At 44.1% G+C, this 23,361-nt stretch overlaps 1 protein-coding gene across 2 annotated transcripts; it reads right to left on the bottom strand.

Annotated features, from left to right (window-relative positions):
• Nucleotides 1-15,394: 15,394 nt before the first annotated feature.
• On the bottom strand, nt 15,395-22,911 carry LOC138296864 (zinc finger protein 268-like). 2 transcript variants are annotated; one of them, XM_069236350.1, is made up of 2 exons: nt 22,692-22,911; nt 15,395-18,043 (listed from the first exon to the last, which is right to left on the bottom strand). In XM_069236350.1, the coding sequence occupies exon 2, from the start codon at nt 17,752-17,754 to the stop codon at nt 15,538-15,540; it is 2,217 nt and encodes a 738-aa protein (XP_069092451.1). In that variant the 5' UTR covers nt 17,755-18,043; nt 22,692-22,911; the 3' UTR covers nt 15,395-15,537. The 2 variants fall into 2 exon arrangements, with proteins under 2 accessions (XP_069092451.1, XP_069092452.1); XM_069236351.1 differs by lacking the exon at nt 22,692-22,911 and adding an exon at nt 22,251-22,479.
• Between the last annotated feature and the right edge of the window lie 450 nt (nt 22,912-23,361).

Below are 23,361 nucleotides of genomic sequence, written 5' to 3'. Positions count from 1 at the left end.
CAAGTCAGTTCATGTTGACAGTGGCAGACTGGCATGAAGCCTTACTCCTTCACAAATGTGCATGTAAGCCAGTCTGCATCAACCAACATGAATTGCGTAGGCAAACTGTATTGATTGAATTTGTCCACATTGGTGACAGAGTTACACAAAATTGAAACAACATTTTTGTGTTCTTTGTTATATCCATATGATGAATCAATGTTGGAGCACAGGAATTATCGAGGTACTTTTGCAGAAGGACAAAGTCCATGTGACAAACTTTTTGCAGCAGATATTTCTTTTTGTGACGTGAGTTCACTATTTCAAACATCCAATCTGTAGCATTCTGAGGTGTAAAACAATGCCACGAGGAATTTGAAGTGTTTAAGTGAAATGTTCCCGAAAGTATTGTGACCGGTGATAATAATTTTCTAAAATGAGAAAATGGGCCCATAATATGTTCCCTACAACCATGGGGTAATGGTAAAATATACCTAAGAATTATAACCTTCAAGCATGTGAAAAATGGAAACTAGGACATTTTTTGTTAGATAACATTGTGTCAGTTTTCATGTGCACAGATACGTTAAAAATGTTGTCTGGGTCTGTAGGAAAATGCCTCTCATGGCATGGTTACCCCCTAACCTTTTGTCTTTTGTTGATGCTAGCTTTGATTGAAAGCGTGCTGGGACCCTGCTAACCAGGCCCCAGCACCAGTGTTCTTTCCCAAAATGGTACCTTTGTCTTCACAATTGGCACAGCCCTGGCACCCAGATAAGTCCCTGGTAAATGGTACCCCTGGTACCAAGGGCCCTGTGGCCAGGGAAGGTCTCTAAGGACTGCAGCATGTATTATGCCACCCTGGGGACCCCTCACCCAGCAATGCACACTGCCTCTCAGCTTGTGTGCGCTGGTGGGGAGTAAATGACTAAGTCGACATGGCACTCCCCTCAGAGTGCCATGCCCACAACCCACTGCCTGTGGCATAGATATGTCACCCCTCTAGCAGGCCTTACAGCCCTAAGGCAGGGTGCACTATACCACAGGTGAGGGCATAGTTGCATGAGCACTATGCCCCTAGTGTCTAAAGTCAATTCTTAGGCATTGTAAGTGCAGGGTGGCCATAAAGAGTATATGGTCAGGGAGTTGGTCAAACACGAACTCCACAGTTCCACAATGGCTACATTGAATACTGGGAAGTTTGGTATCAAACTTCTCAGCACAATAAACGCACACTGATGACAGTGTGGGATTTATTGAGAAATGCACACAGATGCCCCCTGTATACCAGTCCAACTACTAGTGCTAGGCTGACCAGTTTCTGCCAGCCTGCCACATCCAGACAGGTTTCTGGCCACATGGGGTGAGTGCCTTGTCACTGTGGGCAAGAAAAAAGCCTGTACTGGGTAGAGGTGCTTCACACCTCCCTCTGCAGGAACTGTAACACCTGGCGGTGAGCCTCAAAGGCTCAAGCCTGGTGATACAGCGCCCCAGGGCACTCCAGCTAGTGGAGATGCCCGCCCCTCCAGACACAGCGCTCACTTTTGGCGGCAAGTCTGGAGGAGATAATGAGAAAAACATGGAGGAGTCACACACCAGTCAGGACAACCCCTAGGGTGTCCTGAGCTGAGGTGACCTCTGCCTTAGGAAATCCTCCATCTTGTTTTGGAGGATTCCCCCCAATAGGATTAGGGATGTGCCCTCCTCCCCAGAGGGAGGAGGCACAAGGATGGTATAGCCACCCTCCAGGGCAATAGCCATTGACTACTGCCCCCAGACCTAAACACACCCCTAAATTGAGTATTTAGGGGTGCCCTGAACCCAGGAACTCAGATTCCTGACAACCTACAACAAGAAGGACTGCTGACCTGAAAGCCCCGCAGAGACGATGAAGACAACAACTGACTTGGCCCCAGCCCTACCGGCCTGTCTCCAGACTCAAAGAACCTGCACAGCAACGCATCCAGCGGGACCAGCAACCTCTGAGGACTAGGAGGACTGACCTGCACCCAAAGGACCAAGAAACTCCAGTGGACAGCAGCTCTGTCCAAAAAGCAACCAAGAAACCATCTTTAAAGGGACTCCAGCCTCGATCCGGAAGCGCGAGTCCCCACACTGCACCCGACGCCCCCGGCTCGTGTCCAGAAGAACCAACACCACAGAGAGGACCCCCCAGGTGACTCCAATGACGTGGACACCCTGAGATGACCTCCCTGCACCCTCACAGCGATGCCTGCAGAGAGGATCCAGTGGCTCCCCCTGACCGCGACTGCCCGGTAACAAAGAACCCGACGCCTGGGAGAAGCACTGCACCCGCAGCCCACAGGCCCGAAGGAAACCAACTACTGGTGCAGGAGTGACCAGCAGTTGTCCCCCCTTCTTGCCCAGTCGATCCGAGCAGCCCCCCTGTGCCCTGCCTGCATCGTCAGAGTGACCCCCTGGTCACTCCATTGATTCCTATCAGAATCCCAACACCACACTGCACCCGCCCGCCCCTGTGCCACTGAGGGTGTATTTTGTGTGCCTGTTTGTGACCCCCCCCCAATGCTCTACAAACCCCCCCTGGTCTGCTCCCAGAGGACGCAGGTACTTACCTGCTAGCAAACTGGAACCGGAGCACCCCTGGTCTCCATAGGCGCCTATGCTATTTGGGCCCTACTTTGACCTCTGCACCTGACCAGCCATGTGTTGCTGGGTGTTTGGGGTTGCCTTGAACCCCCAACGGTGGACTGCCTATGCCAAGGAGACTAAACTTGTAAGTGCTTTACTTACCTGAAAAACGAACCATTACTTACCTCCCCCAGGAACTGTTGATTTTTGCACTGTGTCCACTTTTAAATCAGCTATTTGCCATTTTTGCCAAAACTGTGTACATTACTGTTTTAATACAAAGTTCCATATTTACCTGTGGCAAGTACCTTACAATTTATGTACTTACTTGAATTCTGAATCTTGTGGTTCTAAAATAAATTAAGAAAAGAAAAATGATTTCTATATAAAAACCTACTGGCCTGGAGTTAAGTCTTTGAGTGTGTGTTCTCATTGTATTGCCTGTGTGTGTACAACAAATTCTTAACACCACCCCCTGATAAGCCTAACTGCTCGACCACACTACCACAAATAGTGCATTAGTATTATCTAGTTTTGCCACTGTCAACCTCTAAGGGGAACCCTTGGACTCTGTGCACACTATCTCTCACTTTGAGATAATACATACAGAGCCAACTTCCTACAGTGTCTTTTCAACATCTGCAGCATCAGGTGAAGGAGACATTGGCCATGAAGGTGGGGAAGAGGCTGGTCAGCATCAAAGAATTCGCCAAACCACAAGCTGAGACCATTAACATCCCTCCATCCCAGGAACTCTGCAACAGACTAGTCGCCTTCTTCCATTGGAAAATCAAGGACATCTACGACAGCTTCAGACCCCAAGACTCTCTGAACTCACCGAAAGCGCCCCAACCACGATCCACCGAACTCCTACTGCTCCTGCACGCCTGGACCCCCCTCAAAATGAAAGAAACTCGCTCCATGATGAGTAGCATCCACTCTGGAGTCCCTACTGCCCCCTGCCCCCACTACATCTGCAACAAGGCCAGTGCCACGATCGCACCCCAGCTCTGCAAGATCATCAACTGCTCCCTAGAGTTAGAAACGTTCCCAGAGGACTGGAAGCACGCAGAGATCTGCCTGCTATTGAAGAAACCTACAGCCGACCCAACGGATCTCAAGAACTACCGCCCCATCTCGCTGCTGCCTATCCCAGCCAAGGTCGCTGAGAAAGCAATCATCAATCAACTCTGCCAGCACATTGAAGACAACAACATTCTGGGCATCTCTCAATCAGAATTCAGAACTAATCACAGCACTGAGACTGCCCTGCTCGCTGCCACAGATGACATCTGCTCTTTTATCGTTCGCAGCCCTCATCCTACTAGACCTATTGGCTGCCTTTGACACAGTGTCCCACAGCACCCCATGCTCCAGACTCCACACAGCAGGCATATGCAGCAAGGCCCTTTAATGGATAAACTCCTTCCTGACAGGCAGAACACAGAGTCAGACTTCCGTCACACTTGTCAGAACCTACAGAAGTCAGCTGTGGAGTACCCAAAGGATCCTCGTTGTTAAACATCTACATGACCTGGCTCGCCTCATCTGTCAGGAACTATGGTCTGAACATCGTCTCATATGCTGATGACACCCAGCTGATTATCTCCCTGACTGAAAACCCCTCAACGGCGAAGAATTTCAAAGACAGTATGGAAGCAGTCATCGCCTGGATGAAGGAGAGCTGCGTTAAACTGAAATCCGACAAGACTGAGATCCTCATCCTGGGACCATCCTCCTCAGCCTGGGACGACTCCTGGTGGCCCTCAACACTTGGCAGCCCCTACCCCCCCCCCCCCACACGAAACCTCGGCTTCATCCTCGACTCAGCGCTCACCATGACTAGGCAGGTCAATTCTGTCACATTCACCTGCTTCTACACCCTCCGACTCCTACGGAAGATTTTCAGATGGATACCAAGCGACTGCCACAAAACTGTGACACACGCCCTGATAACAAGTAGACTTGACTACAGCAACGCCCTCTAAGCCGGAACCACCAAGAAGAACCTGAGCAAGCTGCCACACATCCAGAATGCCACTGCCAGACTTGTCCTGATCACCCCGCGCCGAGAACTCATCACAAGACACCTGAAAGACCGCCACCGGCTCCCAGTTGAGAAGAGGATCAATTTCAAACTCCTTGTACATGCCTACAGAGCCTTCCACAACCTTGGACTTAGCTACCTCAACCGCCACATCACATCACTGGGTACTCCCCTGTTAGACCTCTCTGCTCCTCCTAACAGTCGCTCGCCCCCATACCCTACATAAAGAAGTCATCGGCTGAAGAAAGATCTTTCACCTACCTTGCGGCAAAACGTTGGAACCCCTTACCTCTCTACCTTACAGTCGCCATTGCTACCTCAATTCAAGAAGGACTTCAAGACCCAGCTTTTCGACTGAACCATGAGGACATACCCCACAGCACCTTGAGACCCTGTTGGTGAGTAGCGCACTCTATAAATGACTGATTGACTGTGTTGTGTGGTGAAACATCTGACACCGACAGACATAGAAGCCAGGAGGGTCAGGGGACTGACACAGACAACACCTGCCACCACAGACACATCCATCACACCCACCACCATTAGAACACCAACCACCAGCACATCTACCTCTACAGCACACTGATCTAAACACACACATGGAAAACAACACCCACCAGACGCACACATTCACAATCACCTGAATACACCACCTGACAAAACTACACACATCCAAACATGCACACTCACAGAAAGGCACAGACACCCCAACACCCACCAAACACAAATGCACATACTCACTCGAACACCACACACCTTCCAAAACACACACACACACAAATGCGCCAGATACACCAGACCCACATGCACAACAGACAGAAACACATACAGCTCCCACTCCGGCTCCTTCCACTCCCCAAACCTCAACCTCTCCCACCCCTTCTCCTCCACACCTTTTTACTCTTGCCCTGTCCCTGACCACTGCAGATCTAAACCTGTACAAAGGAGAAAACTGCACTGAGGTGCCTGCTATGCTCACTAGATGCCTCTTACTGGGGAGGTTGTACTTTGCTGTGTATTTAGGACGCAAGTTCCAGGCCTGAAGCCCACATTTGCTGTGGTAAAATTTATGGACATTCATCTTTTAAATATATATATATTTTTAAAAGATGAAAGTTATCTCATTATGTGATTACATTTTTATATATTTTCACCAAGTGTGTCCTGGCATTATTTTAGAAATATTACTAATTGATTGATGACTATGTCATTGTTGCAGAAGTGTGTGACATGACGTTTTCATTTCTAAACGCAAACACTGGTTTAATTCTATACATATTTATGTAGTGGTTATATTAGTGTTGTACATTTGTGATGGACTTGTTGATTTTGGTGCAAGCATTCATCATGAACCTGAACACTTACACCAAAATTAAACATTATTTTTTTAAATAAAAATGTGGATCTAGGTGTGTTTATTGAAAAGTTCATGTGTTGATAATAAACACATGCATTACACGTGGAAGATAGAACTTTTGAGTTAATAGAAATGTAATGAAGTATTTAAATTCCACAAGACAAGGGTAAATGAGACCTTAATACATCTAGGACAGGTTTAAAATGTAGAAGTGACATCAATGTACATTGGTTCCAATGACACTGTGTGCATGGTACCCATCTCTGGGAATACCCGTCCCACTTAGGCTGACAAACTAAAGTATCCAAAAAAGTGATTGATTTAATTAATCTCAACTATTAGTAATTACTTGGGGCCGCATTCCAGTCCATTGTTATTTTGCACATCATGCCACCTGAGTTTGGAACCAGCTGTACGCAAATCAGTCTTGACCCTGCTGCAGTTGGTCATGTGCAGGCTCTGCGCGGCACTCCTGAATGTCTGTAGGCCATGCTGAAGGCAGAGTAGGAGGGGGCCTGTGTCCACAAGGGCAAACTGCAAGGGGAGAGAATTGGGAAGCGGAGCGCACAGCACAGCGCCAAGTGCGAGCATTAAATCGGGCACAATAATAAAGCTTACTTGGCTATTGCACAATATTTTTACCACAAGGCATATGTCCATAACATATTTGTATAATAATAACAACACGAGAATGTAGATGATAGTTAATGCTTAGCTTTGGCTGTAACAACAAAAGTAAAAAAAAGAGGAGTCAGTCAGTCTGGATTGGCTCAGATATAGAGTGGAGTGCCCTGATTGGTTGATAGGCTTATGGGAAATGTAGTTTGTTTTTTAACCGTTTTAATTGGCTGCTGAAAAAAATTGCAACTAAGTTTGAGACACAATCCTTGCCTCAGTGTCCTCAATGCAATTGAATATTCTTGATGAGAACAGTTGAAAATACCACTCAGTGCTATCCCAGTTATGAGTTAAACACCATGGAATTGGGAATCACTTCATGGGACCCATTTTTCGTTTTTTGGAATTACACACAGAATTTGCAGTTTAGTGGGGTTTAACACATACATTCACCACCTGCTTTTAGTAGGAGTTAAACAAATGCAAAGACCACCGGGAGGGATGGAGGAAGGAGGTGTGGGATTTAGGAGAGTAATTTTGTTAATAGCAGTAAAATAAATGTTGAAAAAGAAAAGAAACACACCGGGGTAATAGGCTTGGCTGTACATGCAGCCAAAGCCTAATGAGATTTTACCATATATAATTAGTGCAGACTAAAAATGGGTCTGGATCTCCCTTACCCGGAAAATCAGGTGCGGACAAATACAACCCACTTGGAATCCGGTGGAGTGAAATTCTATGACTCCATTCAGTCTGACCCATAATGATGGAATATGCTGGCCTCAGCCAGTCTATCAAGGACATGTTTATGCCTGCATAGATCATGGGCAAGAATTTAGCAAGTTCAACACTCTCTTTTGTTGTCAAATACGACAGTCATGTTGTTATCTATATGCAACTTATTTAAAAAGTAAACCATTAGGGTCAATTTAGATGACTTTGTGATGTGTCATGCCTTACCCTCATAGAGTATGCCCATTCAGCCAAAGAGGATTAATAGCAAATAGGAAGGTTTGATCCATTGGTATGCCCATCTCTACTCCCTCAGCTCCCCTTGGCTCTTGTTACTCGGGCAGAGGGGTCATTCACAAAAGCAAAGAGCCTAGTGGGCATGGGCACCCCTCATGGCCAGAGATTATATTACATTTATGGATACTAACAAGCCCTTTGTGGATACCAGCAGAGGTTAACACATATTCAGAGAGGCTTATTTTTACTTGGCCGTGTGCAGCAGCATCACAAACAGAATCCACCAGCTAAGCGTGAAATGTCTTTTCTACATCAATACATGCTACCAACAGGCATTCCAAGCCCCTGTTTATTGAATCACCCCGATTGCCTGGTTGATATTCAGCAGCAAATTGCATTTTGGGATAAGCCTATTTTAATCAGGATGGACCACTAGTGACAGAATCCAGTGCAGTCTTTTCTCCAGGAATTTGCCAAGGATCTTGTAGTGCAAGTTCATTATGGCTAGGGACTTTTAAGAGCATCCACCTATTGTATTGCACCCAGGTCTAGAAAGAGAGTCAATGAAGCCCTCCACGTGGTATTCAGTGCCGTTGAGCACAACTGTGGCAGAATAGGTTAGATAGAAAATAAACTTCTAACTTACTCTGACTGACACAAATGGGCAATCATATCCCAAGGTCCATCTCTCTAATAGCTCCCTTTACTTTGGTTTCTTTTATGGATTTGTTAAATATGTCCTGGTGGTCCCTCACTACTAAGAACAGAGCTGCTCTGTCAATGACTATATGGACATCTATTGGAGTCACTTTGTCTTCTTTCGTGTATAAACTGTATAGCAGTCCTGAAATGATCCATCCTACTTATCTCATTCTGGATAAAGGTAAAACTTCCACAGCCATAACTCAATTGAGCATGTAGTCAACCCACTTTGTCACATAAGAGTGCACCCAGTCTAGGAATTCCTTATAGTCTGAGCAAAGGAGCTTTTCAAGTAGCATGCCATATTTCTGTCAGTCACCAAGCACTGTTCTTGGAACAGGTCTCTAACCACCTCATGTTTCAGGGCATGTGTGGATTCCTCCAATTTGTTTAATACTAATGTCTTTTGAACCCCCGCCATTGTTCTAATGCAGTCCCATTATTATTATATATATATATTCCTCTAATAGCAATGTCTTGAGTGGGGTAGACAGGGAAATTATAGTGTGCTCTGAAAAAAGCCACATGGCCATAGGGATTATAATTAGAGTAGAAACATGTTGGCTAGGAATTTATAATGTAAATATTTAATAACTGTATAGATGATACATAAGATAGCAATTACTATCTATATTTCCTGTTTTAAATCATTGTTGTAAACTCCTAACAAGACTTTTCTTGCCACAAAAAAAAAAAAAAAAAAAAAGCGAGATCGCGCTATGTAAAACACAGCACAATCGCGCTGAAATTGGGGGACAAAAAACCGATTGTGCTATGTAAATCCCAGCGCGATCGAGCTGCCTGAAAAATAAATAGATAAAGTAGTCCGGAAACCATGCTGAAAACACAGAGCCTCATATGTTTTTAGTAGTTGGCCAGTGCGCTCGAGGAGGGCTAAACACCAGAAGAGGCATGATCTATGCATGCCTTTCACTAATAAATTCAAGCAGATTTTAAAATGCAAGCCCACGAACCAATGAAAGTGACAGGTGTGGCATGGGTGTGGTTAAAAGCCCAAGAGAGATTACAACAGGGATGGAGCACTTGTGCACTCGACCCTAAAAATATGTCCCTCAGACCCACTCTTCAGTTCACTTCTGGACCTGTAGAAGGACTCTCAGAGGACTGCCCAGCAGCTTGATATCTTTTCACTTGCTTGAAACCTGGACTAACAGAGTGACTCCAAGTTGGCTGGCCTCCTGATCATAGTCTCAGGGAGAGAAAAGGCTCCACCCATCTCGAAAGTGCACCTGGGCCAAGCCTGAGCGAGTTCTGACCCTCCGAAGTAGTGCTCCACCAGACCTGGAATCTTGAAAGTGGTGGTGAAGGTGCTCACATGATCAAAGGCTGAAACTTGTGACTTCGTCATTTCACCCAGTGGCTCCCCAATAAGGATACCTCTCTTCAGACACCACCAGTTGCTTTTCCCCGCTGAACTTTACCTTCACGGATGTTTTCCTTCAAAATCTGATGGTAAGTCGAGACTGGGTCAAATTCACTCATTGGATCCAAACATGTTCCACTGAAGACGCCTTAACTTTAAACGTGCGACTAGATGCCAGTGGTGTGCGCTTTGCTCTTTTAGGCATGATTTTTCACTTTTAAAAATGCATGACTCCGGTTCTACTGATTGGATTGTGGTGTCAAATTTATTACATTTTACTCTATTGGAATTTTTCTTGTACTCTGTTTTCACTTTATTACTGTTTGAGTGCTACATAAATACTGTACACATTGCCTTTAAGTGAAACCTGACTGCTTTTTTGACAAGCTATGAGAAGGTTTACCACAGGTTAATTTAGTGACTTTTGTGGTTCTACATGATGCGGATTGTGGCTCTTGCTTAAAAAGGGATCACATCACCCTCAAGCAACAACCCAATTTCTCAAACTGATATTTTTGGGAGATAAGAGCCGAAAAACTAACATTGCAATAATGGAATTTAATGAAATAAAACTTATATTGACATAACTTCAAAATAAATGAAAAACCTACAAACACACTAGTAACAAAAAAAAAAAAAGTTGTAATGAACTTCTACAAATTAACCTCATTTGTGTGTGTGTGTGTGTGTATATATATATATATACATATATACACACACTACTCAAGAGAAGTGAATATTTGTGCATGCTGCTCTTTTCTCCTGCAGACTGCCACAAATCACAAAGGAAACAGAAAGTGTCTGAAGCAAAGTACCTGTTCACCTGATCCCTGTTCTTGTCAGGAGTGAGACCGTACTTGGTGAGAAGGGCCTCCTTCATGTCAGCATAGTTGAAGTTGTATCCCTTACCCAAAGCTAGCAAAGTCTCCCTCCCACCCTCTGTGAAGTGGTTCCACAATCCTGATCCCCAATGCTTCTCAGGCACCTCATTCATGTGGCTAGATGCCTCATACCCCTGAAACCACCTCTGGATATCATCGCTCTTCTTGTACTCTCTCCCTACATTCTTGAGAATGTGTACTATTCTATCTGATTGCACCGAGGTATTGCTGTCACCTTCATTGCTGGATCTACTCCTTTGATCCAGGTCCTTCATTTTGAGCTCATGGTCTAAAAGCATCTTCCTTTCTTCCATGGCCCGCTTCTCCTTTTGGTCCTCCGTTTTTAACCTCGCCAACTCTGTCTAGCGCCTCCTGGCTTCTCTCCTGTCCTCTAGCTCCTCTGCAGTCAGGCCCTTAGAACAACCACCACTGCTGCCTGACCCGGAATGCAACTCCCCCAGCAGCTGCTGCACCCTCAGCACATCTTCCCTAGGATTTGCGTCCACAGACTTCCCAATTGGATCCTCAGATTGCCCACTGGCAGTTCTGGCTGCTACCCAAGCCCCCAGCGCCTTTTGTAGCTCCTCCTTCTTGGTGAGACCTCTGACTTGGACTTTGACGTTTTTGCAAACTGCCTTCAGTTCCTTCACGGTGTAGGCTTCCAAACTAATATCTTCAAAAACCAAATCCTAGGATGCATGAAGCCAGGAGAGCTGGCGTGGATGGCGTCGGGGCTGCGGTGCGAAGCGGAATGATGCGACGTGCTGTGTCAACAGGTCACGGTGCAGGAAGCAGCTCGGTGATGGTGGCGTGGGTGAGACCAGGGCTGCGGTGTGAAGCGGGGTGATGCGATGCGACGTGCGGTGTCACCAGGTCACAGTGCAGGCAGCGGCGCCATAGTTGCTGAAGCACTGTCATCGGTAGGCCCAAGTCGGCGCGGGATGGACTCTGTGCGGCATCCACGGATCGCTGTGCAGACAGGGATGACTGGTGAGTTGATGGTGCTGGCGTCAGTGGACCAGGGGTGCGGGACGGTGCTTTGTGTACCTCACAAGCAGTGTCTACAGGCCACAGTGCAGGCAGCGGCACCAGTGTCAGCAACAGCAGTGCATCGGAATGCCCTGGATGCAGTATGAGCAAGGTGATGCCGGAGTGCGGGCCCACAGGTCACAGTGCAAGCAGCGGCTCGGTGGCAGCGCCGAATGCCTGCTTCTGTGAGACCAGGCTTGTGGTGCGAAGCGGTGCAGTGCAGGTCACGGTGCAGGCAAGCAGCATTGTTTCAGCGTAGCAGTGGTTTTCTTCCCGAACAGCATAAAACACACAGTTCCCAGTTCTGTAGGCAAATGAAACTGAAGTCTTTGGTGTCCTTGAGACTTTCAACAGGAGGCAAGCTCTACTCCAAGCCCATGGGGAACTCTCTCAAGCAGGATACACAGCAAAGTTCACCCTTTTCTCTCTTTTAAGGCAGAAGAAGCAACTGCAGGCCAACCCAGCAAACGGGCTGTACTACTCCAGCTCTTCACCTCTTCTCCTTCGCAGAGGTTCCTCTTGATCCAGAAAGATTCTAAAACTCTGGGTGTTTGGGTGAACTATTTATACCCCTTTTCTGCCTTTAAAGTAGGCATACTGCAAACGAAAGTCACTGTTGTTCACAAGATCCTGCCTTGCCGAGGCCTGGCCCCAGACACACTCCATGGGGTTGGAGACTGCATTGTGTGAGGGCAGGCACAGCCCTTTAAGGTGCAAGTGACCACTCCTGCCTCCCCTTCACCCCAGAGGACCATCAGGATATGCAGGCTACACCCTGCCCCCTCACTGTATAGTGGAGATTCACAAACAGACAGAGTCACAGAATGGTTTAAGCAGGAAAAAGCCCACTTTCTTAAAGTGGCATTTTCAAATCAACAATCTAAAAACCAACTTTACTAAAAGATGTATTTTTAAATTGTAAGTTCAGAGACCCCCAAACTCCACATTTCGATCTGCTCTCAAAGGGAAACTGCACTTTAAGGATATTTAAAGGCAGCTCCCGATGGTAACCTTTGAGAGAGATAGGCCTTGCAACAGTTAAAACCGAATTTGGCAGTATTTTACTGTTAGGACATGTAAAACACATCAGTACATGTCCCACCTTTAAGGTACATTGCACCCTGCCCACGGGGCTACCTAGGGCCTACCTTAGGGGTGCCTTACATGTATAAAAAAGGGAAGGTTTCAGCCTGCCAAGTGGGTACACGTGCCAGGTCGAATTGGCAGTTTAAAACTGCACACACAGACACTGCAATGGCAGGTCTGAGAAATGTATACAGGGCTACTTATGTGGGTGCCACAATCAGTGCCACAGGCCCACTTGTAGCATTTAATTTCCAAGCCCTGGGCACCACTGGTGCACTTTACTAGGGACTTACGTGTAAAGCAAATATGCCAATCATGGATAAACCAATCACCAATACAATTTACATAGGGAGCACTTGCACTTCAGCACTGATCGGCAGTGGTAAAATGTGCAGAGACAATAAACCAGCAAAGACAGATCTGAAAAAAGAGGAGGAAGGCGGCAAAACGTTTGGTGATAAGCCTGCAAAAGCTCAATTTCCAACATGCCTCAATTCTCTGTATACAACACCAGGTGTTCCAGAATATTTCTGAAAGGTTTAAAACCAATGATTGGCTGGTCCAATCTCCAAGAGATTGGGGTGCAATATCTATGCACCAAATTTTGGATTTCAAAAATTTGTGAAACCAAAAAATTGCTTCAGCATGTTCTTATTCTATGGTACTGCATAAGCAATTACTTTCTACTGAAAGCCTGGCCATACAAGGAGCACTGATATGTTGCTTTCTATGTGATATCTACAAGGTGGTATTTATTTAAATTTCTTGTCAGGAAAGCAGCAAGAAGACACTTTTGAAATACCCAGCCTAATTTCAAAATGCAGCTTCTATAATGAATTTGTATTGTATTTGTTAAACTCTGTGGGATGCAACTCTACGTTGTCCATTAATCTTTTCTTGATCAGTCTTCTTGTACTCACAACAACTGGGTTTATATCTGATTCAATCTACTACCTTTTACCCTCAAATTGTGTTTTCTAGCATTTCATCACCTTTTTTTTTTTTATGCAGGACATGTTGTGGATTGATTTATATAATCATTCTGTAACAAGGTGACGAAATAAGTGTTTAAATTAACTTCAGACACCGGTGATCATGCAGGGAAACCTCCAAAACCACTGTTTTCCACCCACTGTCTCACTCTACTGGGTGCCTTGCTCCCCTTTCTAGAGTGGCATAGTGGACGGATTTAATTTAAAAAAAAATATTAAAAAAAAAAAAAAGGATTAACTTGAATGCTGCCAAATTACCTACCAGTGGCTGAGATTTGCTCAAGCATGTCCCCCCTTTGTGTTAGAATGCTACTATCTGTCTGATTCTCTTTTACTGCTGCGTCTAGTTTTTTGGAAAACATATTTTTATTGACCAGGAGTGGGTGCCCATTATAAATGTCACCTCTTGTTTTCCTATTGTTATGACTAGATCATAATCCTAAATGCCTGTCTGTTCTGTAAAAGTTATAAGGCTTATTCTCCAATGTCTGCTTGTACAATAGCATACTGCCATAAGGACCCTACCAGTTGTGAGTGCACACTACTTTCTATATTTGAAAAAGAAATAAAATAGAAAAAAAACAATTAGTTGATTTACATATTTTTTCTTTGTGTGCATGTATGTGAAGCTCCTGACTTGGGCAGCAATTAAAGGCCTTTGTATGTAGAATGTAGTTTTCACTGCATGGCACTAATGTGAACATTTCTGATCAACGTGTGATTGCTCTAAGAGGCCACGATATTTACACACTTTTCATCTAATATTTAATTTCTTTAGCTCATTTTCTAACCTTTAAGTGGTTGCTTAATGCTTTGGTTGCCTGTTTTTCCTTGGATTGAAGGCCTGTTAGTGAATATTATATATATATATATATATATATATATATATATATATATATACACACACACACACACACAAAGTTCAGTTTAGCCATTTTATGAGTCCTTCCATTTTGCTTCTAGGACAACGGCTAACTCTTCTTTACAGGCCCATTATATGGGCATATAGTTTGGAGTGTGCAATGGAGCAAGTTCAACCTTTGCTCAGGCTATTGACAACGCTGGTGATGCTTAAGTATGCTATTCAGGTGTGAAATGCATCAGAACAGGAAGAATTAAGTCATTGCTTGTGTTTTGTATACTAAATTTTGCCAACATGGCAGAAAAAGAGTATCTTGACAAAACTGGGCAAGAAGATATTAATCATATAGGACGGTCTGCTTTCAGACCACTGGAATATATATATATATATATATATATATATATATATATATATATATAGTTAATTGTGTTTCATCTTAAGACAATGAGTCATTGAAAACCAGAGACTGGAAATTATGTGCCAACAGTTTCCATGTAACCCGTGTAATCCTACTGAGACACAGAGAAAGAGAGCGAGAGACACACACAAAAAGAGTGACAAAGAGTGTGTGTGTCTAAACAGCTTGTTGTTGCAAATCTCCAGCCTAAGCTTATTACTAATAAATGCTTGCCTAACTGGGATGCTTTCTGTGCTCAATTTGTTTTTCACGTGGTATCCCATCGGACATCCACTAATGCGTTTCATTTGGAATAACACCAGGTTTGGCAAAGGGAGTGGAAATACACTACTATCTATCAGTACTGCTTATAAATGTATTTTTATGGAGTTAGTTTTTCATAGACTTATCACTGTGGTCCATGACACCTCCTGAAAGAAAATGGTTAGCCATTGATTATGCACCAGAATACACTGACTGCTTGAGCATTACTCTCCTTTAGATATGAGTGCCGTATCATACTCAATACATTTAAATTGTTTTTCAATGCTGTGTGTTTTTGATGTGGCTCTAGCCATTTTCCTTCTTGAAAACATTGTCCTATTCCATACATGCGTAGGATCTTTACCCAGTGTGAATTTTCTGGTGCAGTGCTAGCACTGAATTTCGTTTAAAAGCTTTCCCACAATAAATACATTTATAGGGTCTTGCATCGGAGTGGGTTCTTTGATGCAGTCTTAATGCACTTCCAGTTCTAAAAGCCTTGTCACAATCAGTACAACTGTATGGCTTTTCACCTGTGTGGATTCTCTGATGACTCACTAGGTCGCCTTTTGTCTTGAAATCCTTATCACACACCATACATTTAAATGGTTTTTCACCTGTGTGATTTCTGTGATGTAGCATTAACAGTACCTTTGAATGAAAACCCAGATCACATTTGCCACATTTATGCGGTTTTTCACCAGTGTGAATTCTCTGATGTAGCATCAGCATTTGTTTCATCTTAAAAGTCTTGTCACATTCAGTACATTCATATGGTCTTTCCGTGGAGTGGGTTACACGATGTCTTATTAGGTGCTGGTTTGATCTAAAAGCCTTGTCACACTCCATACATTTATAAGGTTTTTCCTGAGTGTGAGTTCTCTGGTGTAACATGAGACATTGCTTTATTTTGAACGACTTGTCACAATCAGTACATTTAAAAGGTCTTGCATCAAAGTGGCGTCGCTGATGTACTATTACTGCCCCACTTGTCCTAAAAGCCATGCCACATTCAGTACAATTATATGGTTTTTCCCCGGTGTGGATTCTCTGGTGTACATGGAGGCATCTTTTTGTCCTAAAAGCCTTGTCACATTCTGTACATTTATAAGGTTTTTCACCAGTGTGGATTCTCTGGTGTGGCAGTAGTGCTTGCTTGGTCTTGAAAGCCTTTTCACATTCACTGCATTCATATGGTCTCTCCTCAAAGTGGCTGCTCTCATGTAGCATTAGCTCTTTTGTTGTTCTAAAGGTTTTCTCACACTGTGTGCATTCATATGGTTTTTCATCAGTGTGGATTCGCTGATGTGCTGTTAGTGCTGATTTGCGTGAGAAATCCTTGACACATTCAGTACATTTAAATGGTTTCTCTGCAGAGTGGGTACTCAGATGCAGCATTAGATTTGTTTCTGTTTTGAAGAACTTGTCACACTTAGTACAAATGTGTGGTTTTTCGTCTGTGTGGGTTCTCTGATGCACAATTAGATGTTCCTTCATTCTAAAAGCCTTTGCACATCCAGTACATGTATATGGTTTCACCCCAGAGTGGATTTGCTGATGTACTGTAAGTGCACGTTTTAATTTGAATGCTTTTTGACATTCAGTACATTGGTATGGTCTTTCTTCACTGTGGGTTATCTGATGCAGCTTTAAATTCTGTTTTTTCCTAAAGGCCTTGCCACATTCAGTACATTTAAATGGTCTCTCCTCAGAGTGAGTACTTTGATGCAGCATTAGATTCATTTCTGTTGTAAAGAACTGTTCACACTTGGTACTAATGTGTGGTTTTTCATCTGCATGGGTTCTCTGGTGCACTATTAAACAAGCCTTTGTTCTGAATGCCTTGGCACATTCAGTACATGTATATGGTTTCACTCCAGAGTGAATTTGTTGATGTACCATCAGCACACATTTTAGTTTGAATGCTTTTTGACATTCTGTACATTGGTACGGTCTTTCATCCGTGTGGGTTCTCTGATGCACAATTAGATGGTCCTTTGTTCTAAATGCCTTGGCACATTCAGTACATGTATATGGTTTCACCCCAGAGTGGATTTGGTGGTGTACTCTAAGTCCACTTTTTAGTTTGAATGCTTTTTGACATTCTGTACATTGGTATGGCCTTTCATCAGTATGGGTTACCTCATGAAGTGTCAAACTCCGTTTCGTCCTAAAGGTCCTGCCACATTCAGTACATGTAAATGATTTCTCTGCAGAGTGGGTTCTTAGATGCAGAATTAGATTCATTTCTGTTTTAAAGAACTGGTCACACTTGGTACAAATATGTGGCCTTCCATCGGGGTGGGTTCTCTGATGTACCATTAGATTGTCCTTTGTTCTAAATGCCTTGTCACATTCAGGACATGTATATGGTTTCAGCCCAGAATGGATCTGCTGATGTACCATAAGCACACATTTTAATTTGAATGCTTTTTGACATTGAGTACATTGGTATGGTCTTTCATCAGTGTGGGTTATCTGATGCTGTTTTAAACTCCGTTTTGTCTTAAAGACCTTGTCACATTCAGTGCATTTATATGGTTGTTCAGTCAGACGTACTACTAGAGGTTGCTCCATTTTTAAAGAGTCCTCGCATTTGTTGCACAGAAAAAAGAAGAAACCCTTTCTTCATATAGTTCCTTAAAGTCTGTACATAATGTGCACTTTTATCTTCTCCAAAAGATACATATGACTGAAAAAAGCCACACACATTTGTAATGTGCACATAAGAAGGAATTTTCTTGGGAATATTTCTGGAATAGGAAGATGTTCCTCTCGACAACACAGGCACTGTTTTTCTTACAGCAAGTCAATCTAGCTTTTGAAAATAAAATCAACTTCTCTTCTCTTGATTGCTGTTGTGCACCTGTTATATTGAGAAAAGGAAAAAATAACTTATTTTCATGGGAATTAAAAAAACATATCTTAACTGTAATAAGCTACATGAAAACACGAAGGACACAGAGGCAATTACACATTCATTGTACCTCAAGAAGGATAAACAAACAAAAACATTGCTACATGTTATTATTTGGCTGTGCCTACAACTAACACCTAGAATGCCCTTCCTCCTTAGATGAAGCAAATGGAAATCTTTGCAACAGGAAAAATGAAGCCTAATTCCTTTCTGGCCCAGCCAACATCTGCACTTTTTTCCCCTTGGGATTTCTTTCTTCTAGTTGGATAGGCTGCTTGGCGGGTGGGTGTAAAGGAGTTATTTCTATGGTCATCAATTTGCCCGTAACCACATGGGCATAATTTTTTGCACTCTGATGAGATGAAAAGTCAGAGTGCAGAGTCAACACATGTCTGAATCTGGTGCACCTCCCGCTTCAAGCCATGGTCTGGCAGAGTAGGATGCAAATTCCCTTAAATGATGGAATAATCTTAGACAGAGACCTAACAGCACTCTATCAGATCGGTTAAGAGAAACTGCGCTTGATGTTTTGCCTCACAGTGCCAGTATGCAGTACTCCTGCACTACGGATTTTCAATACTGAAAGGTGTATTTTAATTCGGAAAAGTCCCACCCTGTAACAAAAAGCACCATGAATATGAAACTCATCATTTTAAATAGGCTGACTCCATCAATTAAAGCCTATAATTGCCCCCAAAGCAGCAGAATGTAGTGCTTAACAAAATGCACAGATTTACATTTTTTTTGTTAAGTAGTGAGCACCCTGGAGAAAAGTCCTGTTTCTTCTTTGGCACCCTCTCCTTTCTTTGGTTTCACAGCACAGGACCCCCCTCTCGCCTTTTCATTTCCACCTACAGGCACCTCAATGTCTGCATTAACTACTGAGGGATGGTGTTTTAGGAAAACGAATGGAAAATTGTAAAATTAGAAAAGCATGGGTAATTATAGTCCATATGTGTCTGGGTATGTTTTCAGTTTAAGGGCCAAAGCAAATATCGAGGGTTATGGCTTTTAGGCCCACATAAGTCTATACTTTCTCCACAGTTGTAATCTACACTCATATATGTGGACCCTTACACTAATAATTATAATTGATAATTGTTATCCAGTCAGGCGAATTGTTGTGCAAAGAAAGTAGATGCCAATTTCAAATGAAACTATCAATTCCACACTGGGTGGCATTCTCAAACCGTGCATTACTGTTTTCCCACTACAAATCGGCAGCAGTATGTTGATTGGATTTTGGCTGCTCAGAACAATTTGAGATACAGGACCAAGATGACGTGACAGAATAAAAAGTTCAAACAAACTCTTATCATAAATTTTCATGTTGCAATATACACCACAAAAACAGTTTTTCTGTATTTTGGTGGCGAAAGAATTACAAAATAAAGGGCTGTATTTATTGGCCCCTAGCGCCACAGGAGCATCACTTTTTGTGACGCTCCTGTGGCCCCTTCCCACGCAGCACTGTGCGTGGAAGGGGCGTGCAATGGGTGTTGCTGTGGGCGTGCCACAGCAACACCCATTGCATTTTGCCGCTGCCTCCAATTTATTAAATTTTGTAAACCTGAGGCAGCGCCAAAATCTAATGCCACCCAAGGGGTGGCATTAGAAGGGCACAACGAAGAGGAATACTTTTATTCCTCGTTTTTTTTTGCTTTTTCTATGCGTGCTGCATTCTGCTGCACTCATAGAAAAAGCAAAATGCCAGAAATTATTGTTTATGTGCGGGAAGGTGTCTCTTCCTGCACATAAACAATAATTTAAAAATGACGCTTTGGCACTTCTGTGTGTGCTGCAAGTGCCAAAGCGCCATTAGTGATTGTTTATGTGCAGGAAGGGACACCGTCCCGCACATAAACAATCACACCCCTCAACACAAACATCCTTGCATGATGGTGCAAGGATGTCTGCGTTGACAGCTAAATTTAGCGCCAGCGCAAGGTGAAACGTAGGTGTGCGCCGTATTCCCTTAAATTCGGCGCATCCCTGCATTTATAAAGTGACGCAGCACGGCACAGCCAATTTTGGTGAGGCACCACGCTGCGCCACTTTTCTTTAAATCTGGCCCAAAGTTCCACAAAAATGCAGCACAATGGTCATACTGTTTTTTTGTGTTTTAATGCCTTTGCCACCTCCTGGGGGAAGCTTTGACAGTTTGATAATTCAAACAAGCTTGCTACCACAGTAAACTTACACCTGGGATGTCTGTTACCCAACGAGCACACAGCACACATATTGCCTAGTGCCATGAGACCTGGTACAATGGGTACCTTTAGCCATGGAACTACAGGGAGTGCAGAATTATTAGGCAAATTAGTATTTTGACCACATCATCCTCTTTATGCATGTTGTCTTACTCCAAGCTGTATAGGCTCGAAAGCCTACTACCAATTAAGCATATTAGGTGATGTGCATCTCTGTAATGAGAAGGGGTGTGGTCTAATGACATCAACACCCTATATCAGGTGTGCATAATTATTAGGCAACTTCCTTTCCTTTGGCAAAATGGGTCAAAAGAAGGACTTGACAGGCTCAGAAAAGTCAAAAATAGTGAGATATCTTGCAGAGGGATGCAGCACTCTTAAAATTGCAAAGCTTCTGAAGCGTGATCATCGAACAATCAAGCGTTTCATTCAAAATAGTCAACAGGGTCGCAAGAAGCGTGTGGAAAAACCAAGGCGCAAAATAACTGCCCATGAACTGAGAAAAGTCAAGCGTGCAGCTGCCACGATGCCACTTGCCACCAGTTTGGCCATATTTCAGAGCTGCAACATCACTGGAGTGCCCAAAAGCACAAGGTGTGCAATACTCAGAGACATGGCCAAGGTAAGAAAGGCTGAAAGACGACCACCACTGAACAAGACACACAAGCTGAAACGTCAAGACTGGGCCAAGAAATATCTCAAGACTGATTTTTCTAAGGTTTTATGGACTGATGAAATGAGAGTGAGTCTTGATGGGCCAGATGGATGGGCCCGTGGCTGGATTGGTAAAGGGCAGAGAGCTCCAGTCCGACTCAGACGCCAGCAAGGTGGAGGTGGAGTACTGGTTTGGGCTGGTATCATCAAAGATGAGCTTGTGGGGCCTTTTCGGGTTGAGGATGGAGTCAAGCTCAACTCCCAGTCCTACTGCCAGTTCCTGGAAGACACCTTCTTCAAGCAGTGGTACAGGAAGAAGTCTGCATCCTTCAAGAAAAACATGATTTTCATGCAGGACAATGCTCCATCACACGCGTCCAAGTACTCCACAGCGTGGCTGGCAAGAAAGGGTATAAAAGAAGGAAATCTAATGACATGGCCTCCTTGTTCACCTGATCTGAACCCCATTGAGAACCTGTGGTCCATCATCAAATGTGAGATTTACAAGGAGGGAAAACAGTACACCTCTCTGAACAGTGTCTGGGAGGCTGTGGTTGCTGCTGCACGCAATGTTGATGGTGAACAGATCAAAACACTGACAGAATCCATGGATGGCAGGCTTTTGAGTGTCCTTGCAAAGAAAGGTGGCTATATTGGTCACCGATTTGTTTTTGAATGTCAGAAATGTATATTTGTGAATGTTGAGATGTTATATTGGTTTCACTGGTAATAATAAATAATTGAAATGGGTATATATTTTTTTTTTGTTAAGTTGCCTAATAATTATGCACAGTAATAGTCACCTGCACACACAGATATCCCCCTAACATAGCTAAAACTAAAAACAAACTAAAAACTACTTCCAAAAATATTCAGCTTTGATATTAATGAGTTTTTTGGGTTCATTGAGAACATGGTTGTTGTTCAATAATAAAATTAATCCTCAAAAATACAACTTGCCTAATAATTCTGCACTCCCTGTAGGATGCTTTACATCTAATCCTGCTTTCACAGGTTCAGATATATATTTTTAGTAATAAAAACAATCTTAAAGCCGGAAAGACCCCAAAACAGTGAGATGTGCATAGGAACCACACACACTTTGCCTTGCAGTAAGAATTGATATTACCAGGGTACGTGTAAAGTTCCAAATCACATTGTATTGTCAACAAAATGCCATACGATGATACATGTATATCCTTTACAGCAAGTAGTTGTGTGCTGCATTTTTGGGATCTCCTTAACAAATCATCTGGAAACCAAAAGGAAGAAGTTTGCGAGTTCTGCAATACCTCTGTGCAAGCAGCAGGACTGAAGCCAAAACTGCAGGCCATAATTGCAACATCCCTACTGTCACTACAGGCTCTTCTCTCTAGCACACGTTATTACAAGCACTGGCAAAGCCAACTGTTCTGCGCCTCCTCTGGGGCCCGGAAATGGAGATTTCGCTCCACGTTGCCAGGAAACGGGCAGGGATGAGGAGACGGTGACGTGACAAGCGGTGCACGCGCCGAGGTAGACAGGGGCTCCAAATCGGCGCGGGCGTACCGGAAGAAGGGTGCAGAGTCCCGCCCCACCGGTAGCAGGGTCGGTGCAGAGTTCATATATGGCGTCAAGTATCACAAGCCGGGGGAAACTTCAAGTATTACGCAACGTGAAAAATAAACTTCCCAGCTCTACGGCCCCTCTTGACCCGCGTGGTCTAATGCCTGCAGCTAGAAACGACCACTGACCTGGTGGCACCTCTGGATGAATCGAGGTCACGGCTTTGCCCTCGGAGTTACTTCCGGGTCAGACGCGGCCGCTGAGGTAAGGCCTCCGACCCCTCCAGGGCGATTCACAGCACTGGATACCCCAGAGTCCCCGAGTGCGGGGCGCGCCGTGCAGTACCTCCTTGTTGGTACCTGCAGCCGGATGTGACGTCCGACCGGAGTGTCTGTCACTCAAAGCATGCGCAGATTGGCAGGACTGTACCAGGAACAGTGTGTGGGTAACTGAGCACGCGCAGACTGGTACGACTGTGCCATGGAATAGTGTGTGAGTAACTGAGCAGGCGCAGACTAGCCAGACTGTCCCTGAGAATCCCATGTGGGTAATGAAAAATTTGCTAGCATTCGCACCAAGAATTATCAATTCTATCACAGGACCGAAGGCGAGGATTATGCAGATCTTTCTTCACTTTTTATTAAACAGCAAGTTCAAAGTTAAACAAAACATGAACAAAAAAACTACAAGTTCCATGAGCCCGCCGCCATGGTAACGAGTATCCAATGAGGTGCACTCCTTCACGTTGGTATAAATATCCCGAAATGCGTCACACTTCCTCTTTCTTCACTGCTGCGAGCCAGATAAGTGCCTTTTTTCTGCCTCCGGTTGGGAGTTCTGTTTATTGCCTTGGCGCGT

Source organism: Pleurodeles waltl, chromosome 5 (genome assembly GCF_031143425.1).
Source record: "Pleurodeles waltl isolate 20211129_DDA chromosome 5, aPleWal1.hap1.20221129, whole genome shotgun sequence".
NCBI lineage: Eukaryota > Metazoa > Chordata > Amphibia > Caudata > Salamandridae > Pleurodeles > Pleurodeles waltl.
This window is presented reverse-complemented; position numbering and strand designations above follow the sequence as displayed.

Coding starts and splice junctions, on each gene's coding strand:
- LOC138296864 (XM_069236350.1), bottom strand. CDS start 17,754: ATGGAGCAACCTCTAGTAGTACGTCTGACTGAACAACCATATAAATGC.